The sequence below is a fragment of the Eptatretus burgeri genome, chromosome 13 (genome assembly GCF_056783735.1).
Source record: "Eptatretus burgeri isolate ZD-2024b chromosome 13, Ebu_testis_v1, whole genome shotgun sequence".
Classification (NCBI taxonomy): domain Eukaryota; kingdom Metazoa; phylum Chordata; class Myxini; order Myxiniformes; family Myxinidae; genus Eptatretus; species Eptatretus burgeri.
The window spans coordinates 65,373,122-65,389,861 of record NC_140973.1 but is presented as its reverse complement, the minus strand read 5'-3'; the positions used below and the strand labels follow the sequence as shown (position 1 = coordinate 65,389,861).

General features: G+C 46.5%; 1 protein-coding gene across 2 annotated transcripts in view; it reads left to right on the top strand.

Moving 5' to 3' along the window:
* The first annotated feature begins 2,398 nt into the window (after positions 1-2,398).
* The window catches only part of LOC147014669 (uncharacterized), a 37,268-nt gene continuing 22,926 nt past the window's right edge, over positions 2,399-16,740 (top strand). For both annotated transcript variants that reach the window (XM_085852827.1, XM_085852826.1), the window contains exons 1-4: positions 2,399-2,526; positions 7,008-7,067; positions 15,044-15,103; positions 15,707-15,864. In XM_085852827.1, the coding sequence (XP_085708953.1) occupies positions 2,437-2,526; positions 7,008-7,067; positions 15,044-15,103; positions 15,707-15,864 (368 nt within the window). In that variant the 5' untranslated portion in view covers positions 2,399-2,436. The remainder of the gene's footprint in view (positions 2,527-7,007; positions 7,068-15,043; positions 15,104-15,706; positions 15,865-16,740) is intronic.

Genomic DNA, 16,740 nt, shown 5'->3' with positions numbered 1-16,740 from the left:
AGAAGGTCCAAGTCTTGAAGTTCTTGGTGCTTTCAGTCTTGCTCTATGGATGTGAGACCTGGACGATGACCAGGTATCTGAGACAGAGATTAACTCCTTCTGCAGCAGGACTCTTTGGATAATCCTTGGCTATCACTGGTCAGACTTTGTGTCCAAACGAGCAGTTGCCGAGAGAGACTCAAACGAGATTTGTCCCCTTGAGAGTCGGTGAGCGTCAGTTTCGGCTGCATGGACACGTGGCTTGTTTTCCTAATGCTAATTCTGCTCAGCAGATTCTCTCAGTGAGGGGTGCCTCGGGAGTGGAGGAGGTCAATGGGCCAACCAGGTTCCTTGTGGCTGCAGCAGGTTGATCGGCATCTCAAGGAGATGGGGTTGGGCCAGGTATCTGCCTTGCGGATGGCCAGACGGAGGCCCCTGGAGTTGCAGCGGAAAGTGGATGCAGCGATGCGCTGCTCCGGTGCATGCTCCCATACCTGACTTGAGAGTGAGAGGGAGATGGACCGAGAGTTATTGACATGTGATAAGTGTGACACCAGCATTGCATCTTCATCAGAGAAGCAGCAACTGTTGAACTGCCTGTGGGATGTGGAATTGTTGGAGAGATGTTCAACCAGCTATCAGAATTAGATCCAATGTATCATATTGCCATGGTGATGTAATATGTTGGGGAGAGTTACAAAGATTGGGGAAGTGGGGTGGGGAGTGAATCAGTGGTGTACGTTGGAGGGGTTTCTAAAAAAGCTTTTTAAATGTGCAGTAATATATTGACAGTCTCTGAGATGTTCATGGTGGTTGGTTTTCGTGTGCAGCTTGTGGCTGCTGGTTGCATCATTTTATTGGGTGTGGCTGTGCCTCTGAGACAGTGCCCTCGATAAGCAGTACACAAGTACTTATTTCGCCGACCTCGGAAGGATGATTGGGTGAGTCAACCCCACCTGATGTTAATCCAACGGCCGACAGGAACTCGAACTCAAGACCCAAAGATCTTATATGAACCAACTTAACCGGAATTGAATGGAAACAGAGAAATAATGAAGTGAAAACGATCGAGTGTGAAGCGGGATGACCATTCAACAACAATGATGGGTGAACGAACGAACTCGAAATTAAATACACAGTATATTATGTCAAATTCAAACTGGCAATCAACAGTCCCCTTCATTGTGACGTTACCATTGTGTGTGACGTCACAGAGTGATGGAAAATTCATGATCGTTACCCCGCACTCTTTGTCCCAGTTCAAACTTTGCTTCAAGATGGCGAGGACACGTATTTTTCTCGTCGCTTTCCTTAGTTTGATCTTCTGTTATGCACTTCACTACAACTTTGGTTACCTGCGAGAACTTCCACAGGTAAGCTGTAAACGAGTAGGAACATTTACGTGTACGTTTTAAACACTTTAAAGCCTCAAGGTACAGTTTATCCCACAGGTGTTCGACGATTTGTGCGGGTTCAATTTCCCCCAGTGTTCAGGTTTCTGCAGAAGGGAGGGTCTTGTTGCTCGTGGGGAGGGGGGGAGGGTTATGTTCTTGAAAAATCCCACAAACTTCGGGGTTGAGAGTCATGGGGAAATAGGGTGAGAACTTCAGCTTTAAAGTTTCCCCAAATTGTACCCTTAATTAACATGTTTGTGCATTGTTTTGTGCTATTTATTTTCATGTCGGTGTGGGTTGCAAGGTGTTCTCACACACACACTCACACTCACACTCACACTCACACTCACACACTCACACTCACACTCACACTCACACACACACTCACACTCACACACACTCACACACACTCACACTCACACACACTCGCACACACTCACACACACACTCACACACACACACGACACACACACCACGCTCACACACACACAACACGCCTCACACACACACACACACTCTCACACACACACACACACACACACCCCCACACACACACACAACACGCACTCACACTCACACACACACAACACACACACACAGTCACACACACAACACGCACTCACACACACACACACACACACACACACAACACTCACACACACACACACACACAACACGCACACACACTCACACACACACTCACACTCACACTCACACACACACACGGCACACACTCACACACACACACACACTCTCACACACACACACACACACAACACGCACTCACACTCATACACACACAACACACACACACACACAATCACACACACAACACGCACTCACACACACACACACACATACACACACACACACACACACACACACACACACACACACAAACACACACAACACTTACACACACACACACACACACCAGATATAAACGGTTTACTGCGGAGGGACCTGTGTAACATGGAAGGGTGAGGGGTGAAGTGATAGGGATCAGGGATACATGGTTGGGATGTGCTCGGTATGGAATCTAAATAACTTTCTCTGATTCAACATGTTTTGTGTGTTCGTGTATTTCATACAGAAGTGGAGACGATATTCCCAGGATATCTGGGAAGGAGTGAGAATCCTCCTTCCGTTTCAGGTATGACGTCATGCAATACACCATGAGCATTTGATGCGGATTATCTCCATATGTGGGTTTCAAAATGTGGATCAGAACCCTCCCAGGTGTGTGTGTGTGTGTGTGTGTGTGTGTGTGTGTGTGTGTGTGTGTGTGTGTGTGTGTGTGTGTGTGTGTGTGTGTGTGTGTGTTTATATTATATGCACATGCCTTGAAGTTGTCGAGTTTGGGTTCAAGTCACGCCCCAGCTATAAACTGTCATCCCGGTGTATCACACTCGTGGTGGTTTGTAAATGGTTGTGCCATCCCTCGGATGGACGTTAAACTGAGCGTCCTGTGTGCCAGCATTCGTTGGTGGACATTAAAGATTTCATGATGTGCTTCATGAAGAGTCAGCGAGCTATCACCGGCATCCTGAACGAATAACAAATTCTTGCTCTGACTGCTGCTGGGAAGGCAATGGCAAACCACCGGGTTTCTCTTCCTTCATGACAAATTGGTTCAGCAGCTCTTTAAGAGAGCACACTTCATCAACATCAGAATCGGAATATTATGTACACGTGTATTTTTATGTATGTATGTATGTGTACAGGTGTATGTACAGGTGGATATGCATTGTGACGTAGAAGGGCATAGGGAGTGTCCATCATTAGAATGTGGTAAGAACAGAATATCTTTTTTGTTAACCGCCCCGCTAACGATGTCTGAGTCGGTGGACATTAAAATGAGCTCCGACCAACCGACCGATCATGTGTCCACATACTTTTGTATCCGTGATGCGATATTTCAAAAACCTTTGAACATTTATCTTTTCTATTGCAAATAACTATACCTTGTGACATTGTCTCAAATTGATTAGATCAGGGCTGTGATTGGCTCAATTCTGTTGCCACAGCAACCATCTCAGTGACTTGGCTTGTGCACGAGATATGTCAAAAACCGTTGAACAATTTACTCCAAGAGATGATTCCATCTTTCTTCTTGACTTCTTCGGGCTCCTTCTTGATCTTCCATTTCATGACTTTCATTTACTCATTCATGCACAGCTGCAGCACTTTAAAACAATTATTCAACCCAAACGTCAAATCCACAATGTCCATGAGTGACAGGCATGAAGGGAAGGTACCAACCTATAGGAGACAGCAGTATGTACTCAACTGAGTTACAGACAAAGGCCTTGTCGCTCATGACTAATTCAGATGTCGAAAGAAAGACTTGATATTGTCAGAAAATTGAAAACATGAAAATTTCCATGTCCTGACACTCACTTTGGGTGCCAGTTGTGATATACGGTCTGCTCAGAAGATGTGATGGTGATCATGATACCCAGAATTTGGAGATACCAAACCTATTCCGGTCATTCATTGTGGAAACACGTTTGACAATCCTTCCAGAGAGACCCACGAGTCAGGTGGTGTCTCCAGTTGAAGTGTGCCTCACATGGACCAGTCTACTACATGCAGTGACCGGTATATGCTCCGGCCGGGGTCGTGGGAACGGGTCCCTCCTATAAGTCCTTTGGTTTGACCAGAATGTGTCAGAAGGGGGTGCCCCAAAGACATGGGTCCCACTCCCCTCCCCCATAATTTTCCATGGTGTTTGTGATCCACTGTATGCGGCATGGCCCTCTTGGGGGAGGGGGTCTGTTGGGGTCGGCGACGAGCATTCCGCCGACAACTTCAGACCCCTGACCTAAGTTGGCCCAGCCGTACATGGTTAACCGCTGGGTCATTGCGTGCCTTGCGCGACCGGCTCAGCAATATTGGTGGACACCGTGCACCGTACTTCTCCGGGAGGATTGCATTGCCCACTGCATCAGCTGTACAATTTCAATGGATTGTACCTGGATCCTGCGTCAGGGTTGGGCACGCCCACTCAGGTGGTCTGGAGTCTTGGAACGTCACCTCTGCATTGCAGTGTGCAACGCCTGAAATGCATTTGAATGCGGAGAGGGGGGTAGAGGGGACAACAGTTGGCCGGGGTGGTTTAAGTCCTGAAAGGAGAGGCGTCGAGCCGGTGACGACCCCTCCCCATGACTCCACCTTGATAACCTTATGGGGGCCCTCGAGGCGCTGAATGAGCAGTCGCAGCCTCTGGGTTTGCAGGTTTCTTGAATCAAAAATAAGATCCAGGCTTTCAATGACATCTTGGATGCTGCTATCTTGCCTATATCTGTTTGTGATGAGGATGATGAGTTCATGTAGAGCATCACTTACCTTGGCAGTGATATTCATGTCTCCGCATGTTGTGAGACAGAGGTCAATGGATGTCTGGATCTGGCCTGTGGAGTCATAGATTCACTATATCATGGAGCATGGTGCTGTCGGTGCCTCTGCAGGCAGGAAGAAGGTCCAAGTCTTGAAGTCCTTGGTGCTTTCAGTCTTCCTCTATGGATGTGAGACCTGGACGATGACCAGGTATCTGAGACAGAGATTAACTCCTTCTGCAGCAGGACTCTTCGGAGAATCCATGGCTATCACTGGTCAGACTTTGTGTCCAAACGAGCAGTTGCTGCGAGATACTCAAATGAGATTTGTTCCCTTGAGAGTTGGTGAGCGTCAGTTTCGGCTGTATGGACACGTGGCTCGTTTTCCTGACGCTAATTCTGCTCAGCAGATTCTCTCAGTGAGGGGTGCCTCGTGAATGGAGGAGGTCAATGGGCCAACCAGGTGCCTCGTGGCTGCAGCAGGTTGATCGGCATCTCAAGGAGATGGGGTTGGGCCAGGTATCTGCCTTTGGGATGGCCAGACGGAGGCCACTGGAGTTGCAGCGGAAAGTGGATGCAGCGATGCGCTGCTCCGGTGCATGCTCCCATACCTGACTTGTGAGTGAGAGGGAGATGGACCGAGAGTTATCGACATGTGATAAGTGTGACACCAGCATTGCATCTTCATCAGAGAAGCAGCAACTGTTGAACTGCCTGTGGGATGTGGAATTGTTGGAGAGATGTTCAACAAGTTATCAGAATGAGATCCAATGTATCATATTGCCATGGTGATGTAATATGTTGGGGAGAGTTACAAAGATTGTGGAAGTGGGGTGGGGAGTGAATCAGTGGTGTACGTTGGAGGGGTTTCTAAAAAAGCTTTTTAAATGTGCAGTAATATATTGACAGTCTCTGAGATGTTCATGGTGGTTGGTTTTCGTGTGCAGCTTGTGGCTGCTGGTTGCATCATTTTATTGGGTGTGGCTGTGCCTCTGAGACAGTGCCCTCGATAAGCAGTACACAAGTACTTATTTCGCCGACCTCGGAAGGATGATTGGGTGAGTCAACCCCACCTGATGTTAATCCAACGGCTGACAGGAGCTCAAATTCAAGACCCAAAGATCTTAAATGAACCAACTGAACCGGAAATGAATGGAAACAGAGAAATAATGAAGTGAAAACGATCGAGTGTGAAGTGGGATGACCGTTCAACAACAATGATGGGTGAACGAACGAACTCGAAATTAAATACACAGTATATTATGTCAAATTCAAACTGGCAATCAACAGTACCCTTCATTGTGACGTTACCATTGTGTGTGACGTCACAGAGTGATGGAAAATTCATGATCGTTACCCCGCACTCTGTCCCAGTTCAAACTTTGCTTCAAGATGGCGAGGACACGTATTTTTCTTGTCGCTTTCCTTAGTTTGATCTTCTGTTATGCACTTCACTACAACTTTGTTTACCTGCGAGAACTTCCACAGGTAAGCTGTAAACGAGTAGGAACATTTATGTGTACGTTTTAAACACTTTAAAACCTCAAGGTACAGTTTATCCCACAGGTGTTCGACGATTTCTGCGGGTTCAATTTCCCCCAGTGTTCAGGTATCTGCAGAAGGGTGGGTCTTGTTGCTCGCGGTGGGGGGGGGGGGGTTACGTTCTTGAAAAAACCCACAAACTTCGGGGTTGGGAGTCATGGAGAAATAGGGTGAGAACTTCACTGTAAAGTTTCCCCAAATTGTACCCTTAATTAACATGTTTGTGCATTGTTTTGTGCTATTTATTTTCATGTCAGTGTGGGTTGCAAGGTGTTCACATACACACATTACACACATACATACACACACATACACACACATATACACATACACACATACACACACACACACACACATACACACACATACACACACATACACACACATACACACACATACACACACATACACACACACACACACATACACATACACACACATACACACACATACACACATACACATACACACACACATACACACACACATACACACACACGCACACACACGCACATACCCACACATACACACACATACACAAACACATACACACATACACACACACACACATACACACACATACACACACACACACCAGATATAAACGGTTTTCTGGGGAGGGACCTGTGTAACATGGAAGGGTGAGTGGTGAAGGGGTAGGGATCAGGGATAGATGGTTGGGATTTGCTCGGTATGGAATCTAAATAACTTTCTCTGATTCAACATGTTTTGTGTGTTCGTGTATTTCTTCCAGAAGTGGAGACGATATTCCCAGGATATCTGGGAAGGAGTGAGAAAACTCCTTCCGTTTCAGGTATGACGTCATGCAATACACCATAAGCATTTAATGCGTATTATCTCCATAAGTGGGTTTCAAAATGTGGATCAGAACCCTCGTGTGTGTCTGTGTCTGTGTCTGTGTGTGATTGTGAGTGTGTGATTGTGAGTGTGTGTGTGTGTGTGTGTGTGTGTGTGTGTGTGTGTGTGTGTGTGTGTGTGTGTGTGTGTGTGTGTGTGTGTTTCTATAATGTGCTCGTGCCTTGAAGTTGTCGAGTTTGGGTTCAAGTCACGCCCCAGCTATAAACTGTCATCCCGGTGTATCACACTCGTGGTGGTTTGTAAATGTTTGTGCCGTCCCTCGGATGGACGTTAAACTGAGCGTCCTGTGTGCCAGCATTCGTTGGTGGACGTTAAATATCTCATGGTGTGCTTCATGAAGATAATGCAAGCTATCACCGGCTTCCTGAACAAATAACAAATTTTTGCTCTGACTGATGCTGGGAAGGTAATGGTAAACATCGGGTTTCTCTTCCTTCATGAGAAATTGGTTCAGCAGCTCTTTAAGAGAGCACACTTCATCAACATCAGAATCGGAATATTATGTACACGTGTATTTTTATCTATGTAGGTGTACAGGTGTATGTACATGTGGATATGCATTGTGACGTAGAAGGGGGATAGGGAGTGTCCATCATTAGAATGTGGTAAGAATAGAATATCTTTTTAGGTCATCTCTTCGAGCATGACCTAATAATATGGGTGTCGATGCCCTTCGATCCGTCCGTCCGTTCACAATGAAGTTGAAGCGGGAGATCTGGTCATTAGTGATCCTGATAGAGGTCGATGAGACGTACACGATGGTATGACTTTCAAGGTCACCCAAGGTCAAGGTCAAGGTCACGAGGCCTTTGAAGTTGCGAAAATGACGATTTTCAAATTCTATCTCCTCCGCCATTTCTGAAGCGATCTTGAATTTTATTGTAGCATATGAATCTATGGGGCAATATCTAAATTTGGTTGGGCCGGATTTTCGATATTCGCTTTCGTTTTCGTGTCACGTGACTTCAAATTTGGCAAAAAATGCGAAAATGACGATTTTCAAAATCTATCTCCTCCTACATTTCTCAAGCGATCTTGAATTTGATTGTGGAATATGAATGTATGCGTCAATATCTAAATTTGGTCGGGACGGATTTTCGAATTTCACTTTTGTTGTTGCGTCACGTGACTTCAAAGTTTGCAAAAACTGCCCTACCTTCAGGAGGCTATGTATTCTCTACTGGGCATGGTAAAAGTTAGTGAATGGTGTCATTGCATAGCAGCTGACCTTGTCTTTCATGTCCATTCGAAAGAATACCGATATCTTCGAATACGTACACGTCACGTGACTTTGAATTTTGCGAAAACTGCTTCATGTGGTTGCAAAATGACGATTTTCAAAATCTATCTCCTCCTACATTTCTTCAGTTATCTTGAATTTGATTGTGGCATATGAATCAATCAGACAATATCTAGATTTGGTCTGGTCGGATTTTCGATATTCGCTTTCGTTTTCGTGTCATGTGACTTCAAAGTTGGCAAAAAACACGAAAATGACGATTTCCATGTGAAAATGACGATTTTCAAAATGTATAATCAAAAAAATTTTTTTTTCAAAAGTCCTGATTGCCTGATCTTACCTCTTTCTTTAGTTGCTCTACTTCCAAATTGTGTTTCCGTTTTTGCTCTTCTAACTTTTTTTTTCCATTCTTCCTCCAATTGTTTCCGAAGCCCGCCAATGTCCGCCTGCCTCGGCTACCATGCCCATGTGGTTTGAAACGGTTGTTGGGAGCGCTCGCCTCCTGTTGTGCCATTTGCCGCGCTATAAATAGCCGCTCGCTCCGTGCTACACTGAGGTGCGATCGTGCCGCCATTATGCGACTCAGTTTGCCAGTAAAGTCCGTGCTCAGAATATGGGGTTGAGAATCCCCACGGATTAACATTACAAGAACTAGCATCCTGGGCCATGGATTCTACATTACTACACATATACATTTCTAATACCCCCGGCTTCCGCTCGCCTTGAAACTCCATCTTATTTCTCCTAAGGGATTTAATTTAAATTGCTCGTAATTTAATGGAACATGGAGGGTCGCTTCCCTCACCCTTGATCCGGTTCCGTAAATTTAGTTGGAGACGGGGTGGATTTGAACCCCACTCCTGACACCAGTGTTACGAATTTTGGCCCGTCCAGTGTGCGATCGGCCACGTAACTCGAATCGCGACGCGTCGCCCACTGGAACGGACTATTCAGTCGTAACCCTCCTGGAACTACCGCCAGGAGCCAGTCACGGGTGGGGGTTTAGCCTCACCACGATCGTGCCAATTGCCCACCCGCGCAGGATAGGGTTGCTCGCCAAATTCGACCTTCCTAAGTACCTGCGCGAGTGGTTGACCGGGCGATCGTACCTCGCCGCAGGTCAACTTCGGACACGAACCGCTTAAGCGGCTCGTTCCGTGCTGTAGAGATAACTGAGCGGAGTTATCGTCGACCTCGACGGTTCAGATTATTTGCCGGTGTTTTAAACCCACTATCAATCCCTTACATGATGCAAGATGGAACTTTCAACAAAGGAAAGGGCGAAGCGAAACGGGAAACAGTTCAACAAGCAAGCACCTTTATTTCGCACATACAACACATGCACGTAAGGCAGTAATGCAATGTGCAGCAAAAGCCAAAATGCAACAAAAGCAAAAGCACTACTACCGACTATAATTATTTACAACACTTAAACAATTATACTTGTCGGGACTCGGCGCCACATCATTCATTCAAAATAAACAGGAAAGACCTCCCCATATAGGCAGGGATGTAGACGGGGTCCGTGGACCAAATGTGCGCGGAACCTGGAGGAGCGGCCAGGTCCACGAGACCGCAAAGATCTTACCCGCGTCCTCGTGACGCGATGGCGGGCAAGCCGCAATATCAGCGCAGCTGCGCCCCGACTCGGTGAGCCCTCTCCGGCGTGCTCCGCGCAAGCACGGTTTGGTCGGCACCACGGTTAGGGTGGGGATAGAACGGAGCCACCGGCAATATCTCAGCGCGGATGGGGGGGGGAGAATTGTTGATGCTCAGGGTCGAGCGAGGGGAATGGCTGGCTGGCTTGGTCACTTGTGAAAGCGAAGGTGGCTCGATTCCAACGACGAGACGAGCCCAGCGACGAGACGACACCAACGACGAGAAAAGCGACCCCCACACTACCACGAGTTCCACACAGACTCGCGTCTTTTATAGACCGGGGGAGAAGCCTGTATGCAGATTTTCGGATCAAAACGCGATTGGAGGCGGGGCCACGCCACCCTCTGTTCAGCCATTGGTGTGGCAAAAAGGGGCGTGAGCCTCTTTTGATCCAAATTCCTTCCTGAGAGGAATTCGCATTCATTCAAGCGGTGTGGCCCCGCTTGGAGGCGGGGCCACACCGCCCGACGCTCGCCCATTGGATGGAAGAAAAGGGGCGTGAAGCCTTCCTGATCCGAATTTCTCTCCCGTAAAGGCATCCATTGCACTCGTGGCTTGCTGCGTTCGGCAGCAATCACCGAACGGATTCTGACAGTACGACGTTCGGTGTTGACTGGTGGTGGGGTCGATGGTTGTGGAAGGAGAAAGGCGAAGGTGGTGGGGGTTTACTGTGGTGGTTTGGTGGTTGGCGGGCGTCTTTTGGGAATGGCGGTGAAGCGATGTTTGCGGGATGGAGTTGTGGAGGTAAAGAGGCAAAGGTGGTGGTGTTTGAGTTGTTGGCGGCTTAATGGTCCAAAATAACGATAGAGAAAGAAAAATGGCTAACTCAAAGCGTCGCAGCCCGGATGAATCACACATATTCCCTCTAAACAACAGGTGTGGGCTAACTACACATGAACTTATCGATATATCTCACCTGAGGACCCTTTATGGTGTATTGCGAATTTCCACAGCCGTAACAATATAATCTGCCTTCCTGTCCGCCCGCGGCCCGCTTGCCTGCCCATAGCATAGCTTTTTAGGTACCCCCACTCGTAGCCGAATGTCCCCACAAAATCGGCAAATCACCATTGGCCTAGGTCATAGAAGCTATCAGAATCGAAAAATATCGGATGGCATATCGTTATGTGTTTAATATACGTCAAAGTGCTGGAAAACAATAGAGAGATCTCCATTGTTTTCCAGCACTTTGATATATGCCATCCTTCTTTTGACACGAATATTGATCAGCAGCCGACACGACGGGACAGGTGTCCAGTCATATGAAGTTTTATGGTGTTGTTGTGTTTTTGATATATCCGGTGTTTAGCACTGCTTCGTCAAATAATCGCCATGTGCGATTGCGATATTTCCGGTTTCCTTCCGCGTTTATCTTATGTCGTACACATATAAACATTATTCCTGCATATAGTGCACAGTCATCGGTTGTCTTAGTCATCGGTTGGTCCAGTGGAGTCCACTGGAATATTCTGAACTGAATGAACAGAACTGTGGATAGTAAGAGTGAGTAGTGTGGTGTCGTCAGTGTTGTTGTTGCACTTTTTATAAGAGATTGGAAAGCAAAAAGGCTAGGCCTACGTATCTACCCATCAAATCCACTGACTGATTGGTTTGTGTCGTAGTTGTCTGTCTGCCATTTGCTACTGTACCTACCTACTCTACTACATAGAGTGATAGTGATTATACCACCTACTTCTACGGACTCTTGGCCATCTACCTACTGGACATTATTTGACGGACTCGTTGGCATTAGTGCAGAGGAGAGTATAGTATATAAATTTGGTGATTGGTGTCCAGTAGACAGCTACAGCTGTGTGCTAAGTCAGGAAATAGACCCTATTCGGAACACCGCAACGCTTTTTTTATTTAACAGCTAGAAGGCTAGTTTCTCGCAGAGATAACCATCACTCCCGCACGGGTGTATTTTTTGTTAACCGCCCCGCTAACGATGTCTGAGTCGGTGGACATTAAAATGAGCTCCGTCCGACCGACCTACCGATCATGTGTCCACATACTTTTGTATCCGTGATGCGATATTTCAAAAACCGTTGAACGTTTATCTTTTATATTGCAAATAACTATTCCTTGTGACATTCTCTCAATCTGATTAGATCAGGGCTGTGATTGGCTCAATTCTGTTGCCACAGTATCCATCTCAGTGACTTGGCTTGTGCACGAGATATGTCAAAAACCGTTGAACAATTTACTCTCAGAGATGATTCCATCTTTCTTCTTTACTTCTTCGGGTCTTGATCTTCCATTTCATGACTTTAATTTACTCAATCATGCACAGCTGCAGCACTTTAAAACAATTATTCAACCAAAACGTCAAATCCACAATGTCCATGAGTGACAGGCGTGAAGGGAAGGTACCAACCTATAGGAGACAGCAGTATGTACTCAACTGAGTTGCAGACAAAGGCCTTTGTAGCCCATGACTAATTCAGATGTCAAAAGAAAGACTTGATATTGTCAGAAAATTGAAAACATGAAAATTTCCATATCCTGATACTCACTTTGGGTGCCAGCTGTAATATACGGTCTGCTCAGAAGATGTGATGGTGATCATGATACCCAGAATTTGGAGATACCAAACCTATTCTGGTGGTTCATTGTGGAAACATGTTTAACAATCCTTCCAGAGAGACCCACGAGTCACATGGTGTCTCCAGTGGAAGCCCGCCTCGCATGGACTGGTCTATTACATGTAGTGACCGGTTCATGCTGTGGCCGGGCTCATGGGGACAGATCCCTCCTATGAAACCTGTGGTACGACCACAATGTCTCAGAAGGGGGTGCCCCGAAGACATGGGTCCCACTCCCTCCCCCCCTCCCCCTCCGCAGAATTTTCCATGGTGTTTGCGATCCACTGCATGAGGCATGGCCCTCTTGGGGGAGCGGTCTGTTGGGGTCCGCGACAAGCATTCCGCCGGCACCTTCAGACCCCTCACCAAACTTGGCCCAACCATACATGGTTAACCGCTGGGTCATTGCATGCCTTGCATCACCGGGCCAGCAATATTGGTGGACACCGTGCCCTGCACTTCTCCAGGCAGATGGTATTGCCCACTGCATCAGCAGTGAAATTTCAGTGTACTGCACCTGGATCCTACGTCAGTGTTGGGCACGCCCACTCTGGTGGTCTGGAGTCTTGGTGCATCGACTTTGCACTGCAGTGTGCAACGCCTGAAACTCTCCTGAATGAGGGGGAGGGGATGACAGTCGGCCAGGGTGGTTTATATCCTGGCAGTGGAGGCATCGAGCCGTTGCCGATCCCTCTCCATGGCTCCACCTTGATATCCTTCTGGGGGCACTCACGTTGGTGAATGAGCAGTAGCAGCCTCTGGGTTTACAGGTTTCTTGGATCAAAAATAAGATCCAGGCTTTCAATGACATCGAGGATGCTGCTATCATGTCTGTATCTGTTTGTGGTGAGGATGTTGAGGTCATGGAGAGAGTCACTTACCTTGGAAATGACATTCATGTTTCTAAATGTTGTGAGACAGAGCTGAATAGTTGTCTGGGTCGGGCCTGTGGAGTCATCGATTCACTGTATCCTGGGGTGTGGTGCTGTCGGTACCAATGCAGGCAGGAAGAAAGTCCGAGTCTTTAAGTCCTTGGTACTTCCAGTCTTGCTCTATGGATGTGAGACTTGGACTCTGAACTGGTATCTGAGACAGAGATCAACTCATTCTGGACCAGGTCTCTTCGTGGAATCCTTGGCTATTGCTGGTCAGACTTTTTGTCCAAACGAGCGGTTGCTGAAAGATACTTAAGTGAGATTTGTTACCTGTATAGTCCGTGAGCATCAGTTGCGGCTGTATGGACATGTGGCTCGATTTCCTGACGCTGATCCTGCTCACCAGATTCTCTCAGTGAGGGAGTCTCGTGAGTGGAGGAGGCCAATGGGCCAACCAGGTGCCTCGTGATTGCAGCATGTTGAACGGCATCTCAAATTGACGGGGATGGGCCAGGCATCTGGCTGGGGGATGGCCAGACAGAGGCCCCTGGTGTAGCACCGAAAACTGGATGCAACGACGCGCTGCTCCGGTGTATGCTCCCACACCTCACCTGAGAGTGAGAGGAAGATAGACCTAGAGTTGTCGACATGTGATAAGTGTGACACTAGCATTGCATCTTCATCAGAGAAGCAGCAGCTGTTGAACTTCCTGTAGGGTGTGGAATTGTTGGAAAGATGTTCAACAAGTTATCAGAATGAGATCCAATGTATCATATTGCCGTGGTGATGTAATATGTTGGGGAGAGTTACAAAGATTGGGGGGTGGGGTGGGGAGTGAATTAGGGGGGATCTGTCACTGCAATTTTTGAGGAATTTATCTTGGTTCGTGTGCTCGAGTAGGTGATATTTACACTTGTATCAGTGATCTGCACGAGTTAAGCTTTATGTAATATGTGCACAGAGGAAGGCAGTGATTGTAAACTGAGAACAGAATAGAACAAGGAGTAGATAATAAAACCTTGAAGGACTTGTGGCACCCAGCAGTTAGATGGACGACAGGGTGAGGGGGCTGTGTTACGTAGACAAGGAAGGGGGAGTATCCATAAGTAGAATGTGGTGGAATAAAATATCATTGTTGTTGCCCTCCCCACCAACAATGTCGGAGATGGTGGGCAGTAAAATAAGTTCCGTCTGACCGACCAACCGATCATCTGTGCACGTATAGTACTCTTTGGTCCGTGATATTTCAAAAACCTTTGAACATTTATCATTTATATTGCAGATATCTATTTGTCATGACATTATCTCAACCTGATTATATCATGGCTGCGAGTTTGGCTGAATTATGGTGCCATGGCAACCATCTCAGAAACTTGGCTTATGTTTGTGATATTTGAAAAACTGTTCAAGATTTTGCTTTCATGTTACACAGATCTGTTGCTCATACCACGAAAAAGGCGGGAGACCCAGACTATCAGGTCCTTGTTTTCAAAATCACTTTCTCTGTTTTATCACGTGTAATGTATTTTATTTTTTCGTGTCTTTCATGCAGAGTTTGCGAGGATATTCGGTGGAGATGTGGGAAAAGATCGTAAACCTTCTTTCCATTCTGGTATGACGTCATGCAATACACCGTGTGTGTGTGTGTGTGTGTGTGTGTGTGTGTGTGTGTGTGTGTGTGTGTGTGTGTGTGTGTGTGTGTGTGTGTGTGTGTGCGTGTGCGTGTGTGTGTGTGTGTAATGTGCACATGCCTCAAAGTTGTCTAGTTTGGGTTCAAGTCACGTCCCAGCTATAAACTGTCATCCCGGTGTTTCTCAGGCATCGGGGGTTCATCAATCAATGTGTGTACCGTCCCTCGGATGGACGTTAAACTGATTGTCCCGTATGCCACCATTCGTTGGTGGACATTAAAGATCCCACGGTGTTCCTCTCGAAGAGTAGCTATCGTCGGCACCCTGAACAAATTGCTTATACTTGCTTTAAATGCTGCTGGGAGGCAATGGCAAACCACCCAGTTTATCCCTTGATAAGTAACTGGTTCGGCAGCTCTTTTAGAGAGCATTGTTCATCAGAATGTGTCCACCATGTTTTCTCACCACCATTTCTTGACGTCATAATCTTGTAAAATCAAATCTTTTTTACTGTCCCAAGAATATTGTTTAGTTTAACTTCCAATGTTATGAAATAATTCTCCTGCCCCTACCCTTGTCCACAGATTTTCCAGATTGGTGCTGTCAATGAAGGACTGATGGATTCAGTTCGCGATGTCTTGGTCGTCACGATTGCCATCTTCTCATTCGTTGCAATCATTCATTTTAAACCATTGCGCTGGTTCAACAAAAAGAGAATCAAAAAAAAGTGCTCCTTCCACTGGTAAAGAACACAAGTTACCTTTTCATCAATATGATTACGCCACCGTTCAAAAGGAGAAGATGGCTCAGAGATTTTAAACTATTTTGTCCTTAATTTTTTGGAAGAATCAACTTTGACAAACTAATGTCTGGTCGAGTGATGGCAGTGGGAATCAGAGTGGGGAACACACTCTCCTAGTTGTTTGGTGACGTTCAGCCACGGGTCACACCTATCACGGAAACATGAAAGATGTTATTCTGTCTTTCATAAGAATCATCCCTTGGGTCCTTGTCCTGAATGGATCCTCTGCGGGATGTGGTTCAGGTAAAAAATATTTTGTTCAATTAGCAGGTGTGACCTTGAGTATTAACTTGGTGAACCCTTAAATCACTCACGTGTGCCTGGTGTTGGCTTAATGTTTAGGGTGGTGGGCTTGGGGTCCGTGGATCCTGAGCTCAAATCCCCCTTTTCTGTTGAATTAATACCAGGTGGGGCTGACTCTGCCTGTCATCCTTTCGAGGTCAGCAAAATGAGTGCCAGCTTGCTGTTATCCAGTGTCAGAGTGGCGACTCGTCCAGGATTGTACCCAATAGCCAAGGAGACTGCTGAGGCTGCACCAATACACAGCGTATGGTCCCAATGGATGGAAACCACTCACTTTGAACTTTGAGCCTTTCATAGGAGATCACATTCGGTTTACTTCTTCTTCTTCGTCTTCGATGTTTTGAATTATTCACAATGGCTCCTCCATAATATTTGTATTTTCCTGTTTTATCTCTTGGTTTTTTTTTCATTCCACAGCCATCCTTGAACTTTGTTTAAGTTACATCTGCAGATTCAATGTCTTGTATCCCAAAACAACACAGCACTCATGGAACGTTTTTTGTGTTTTACATA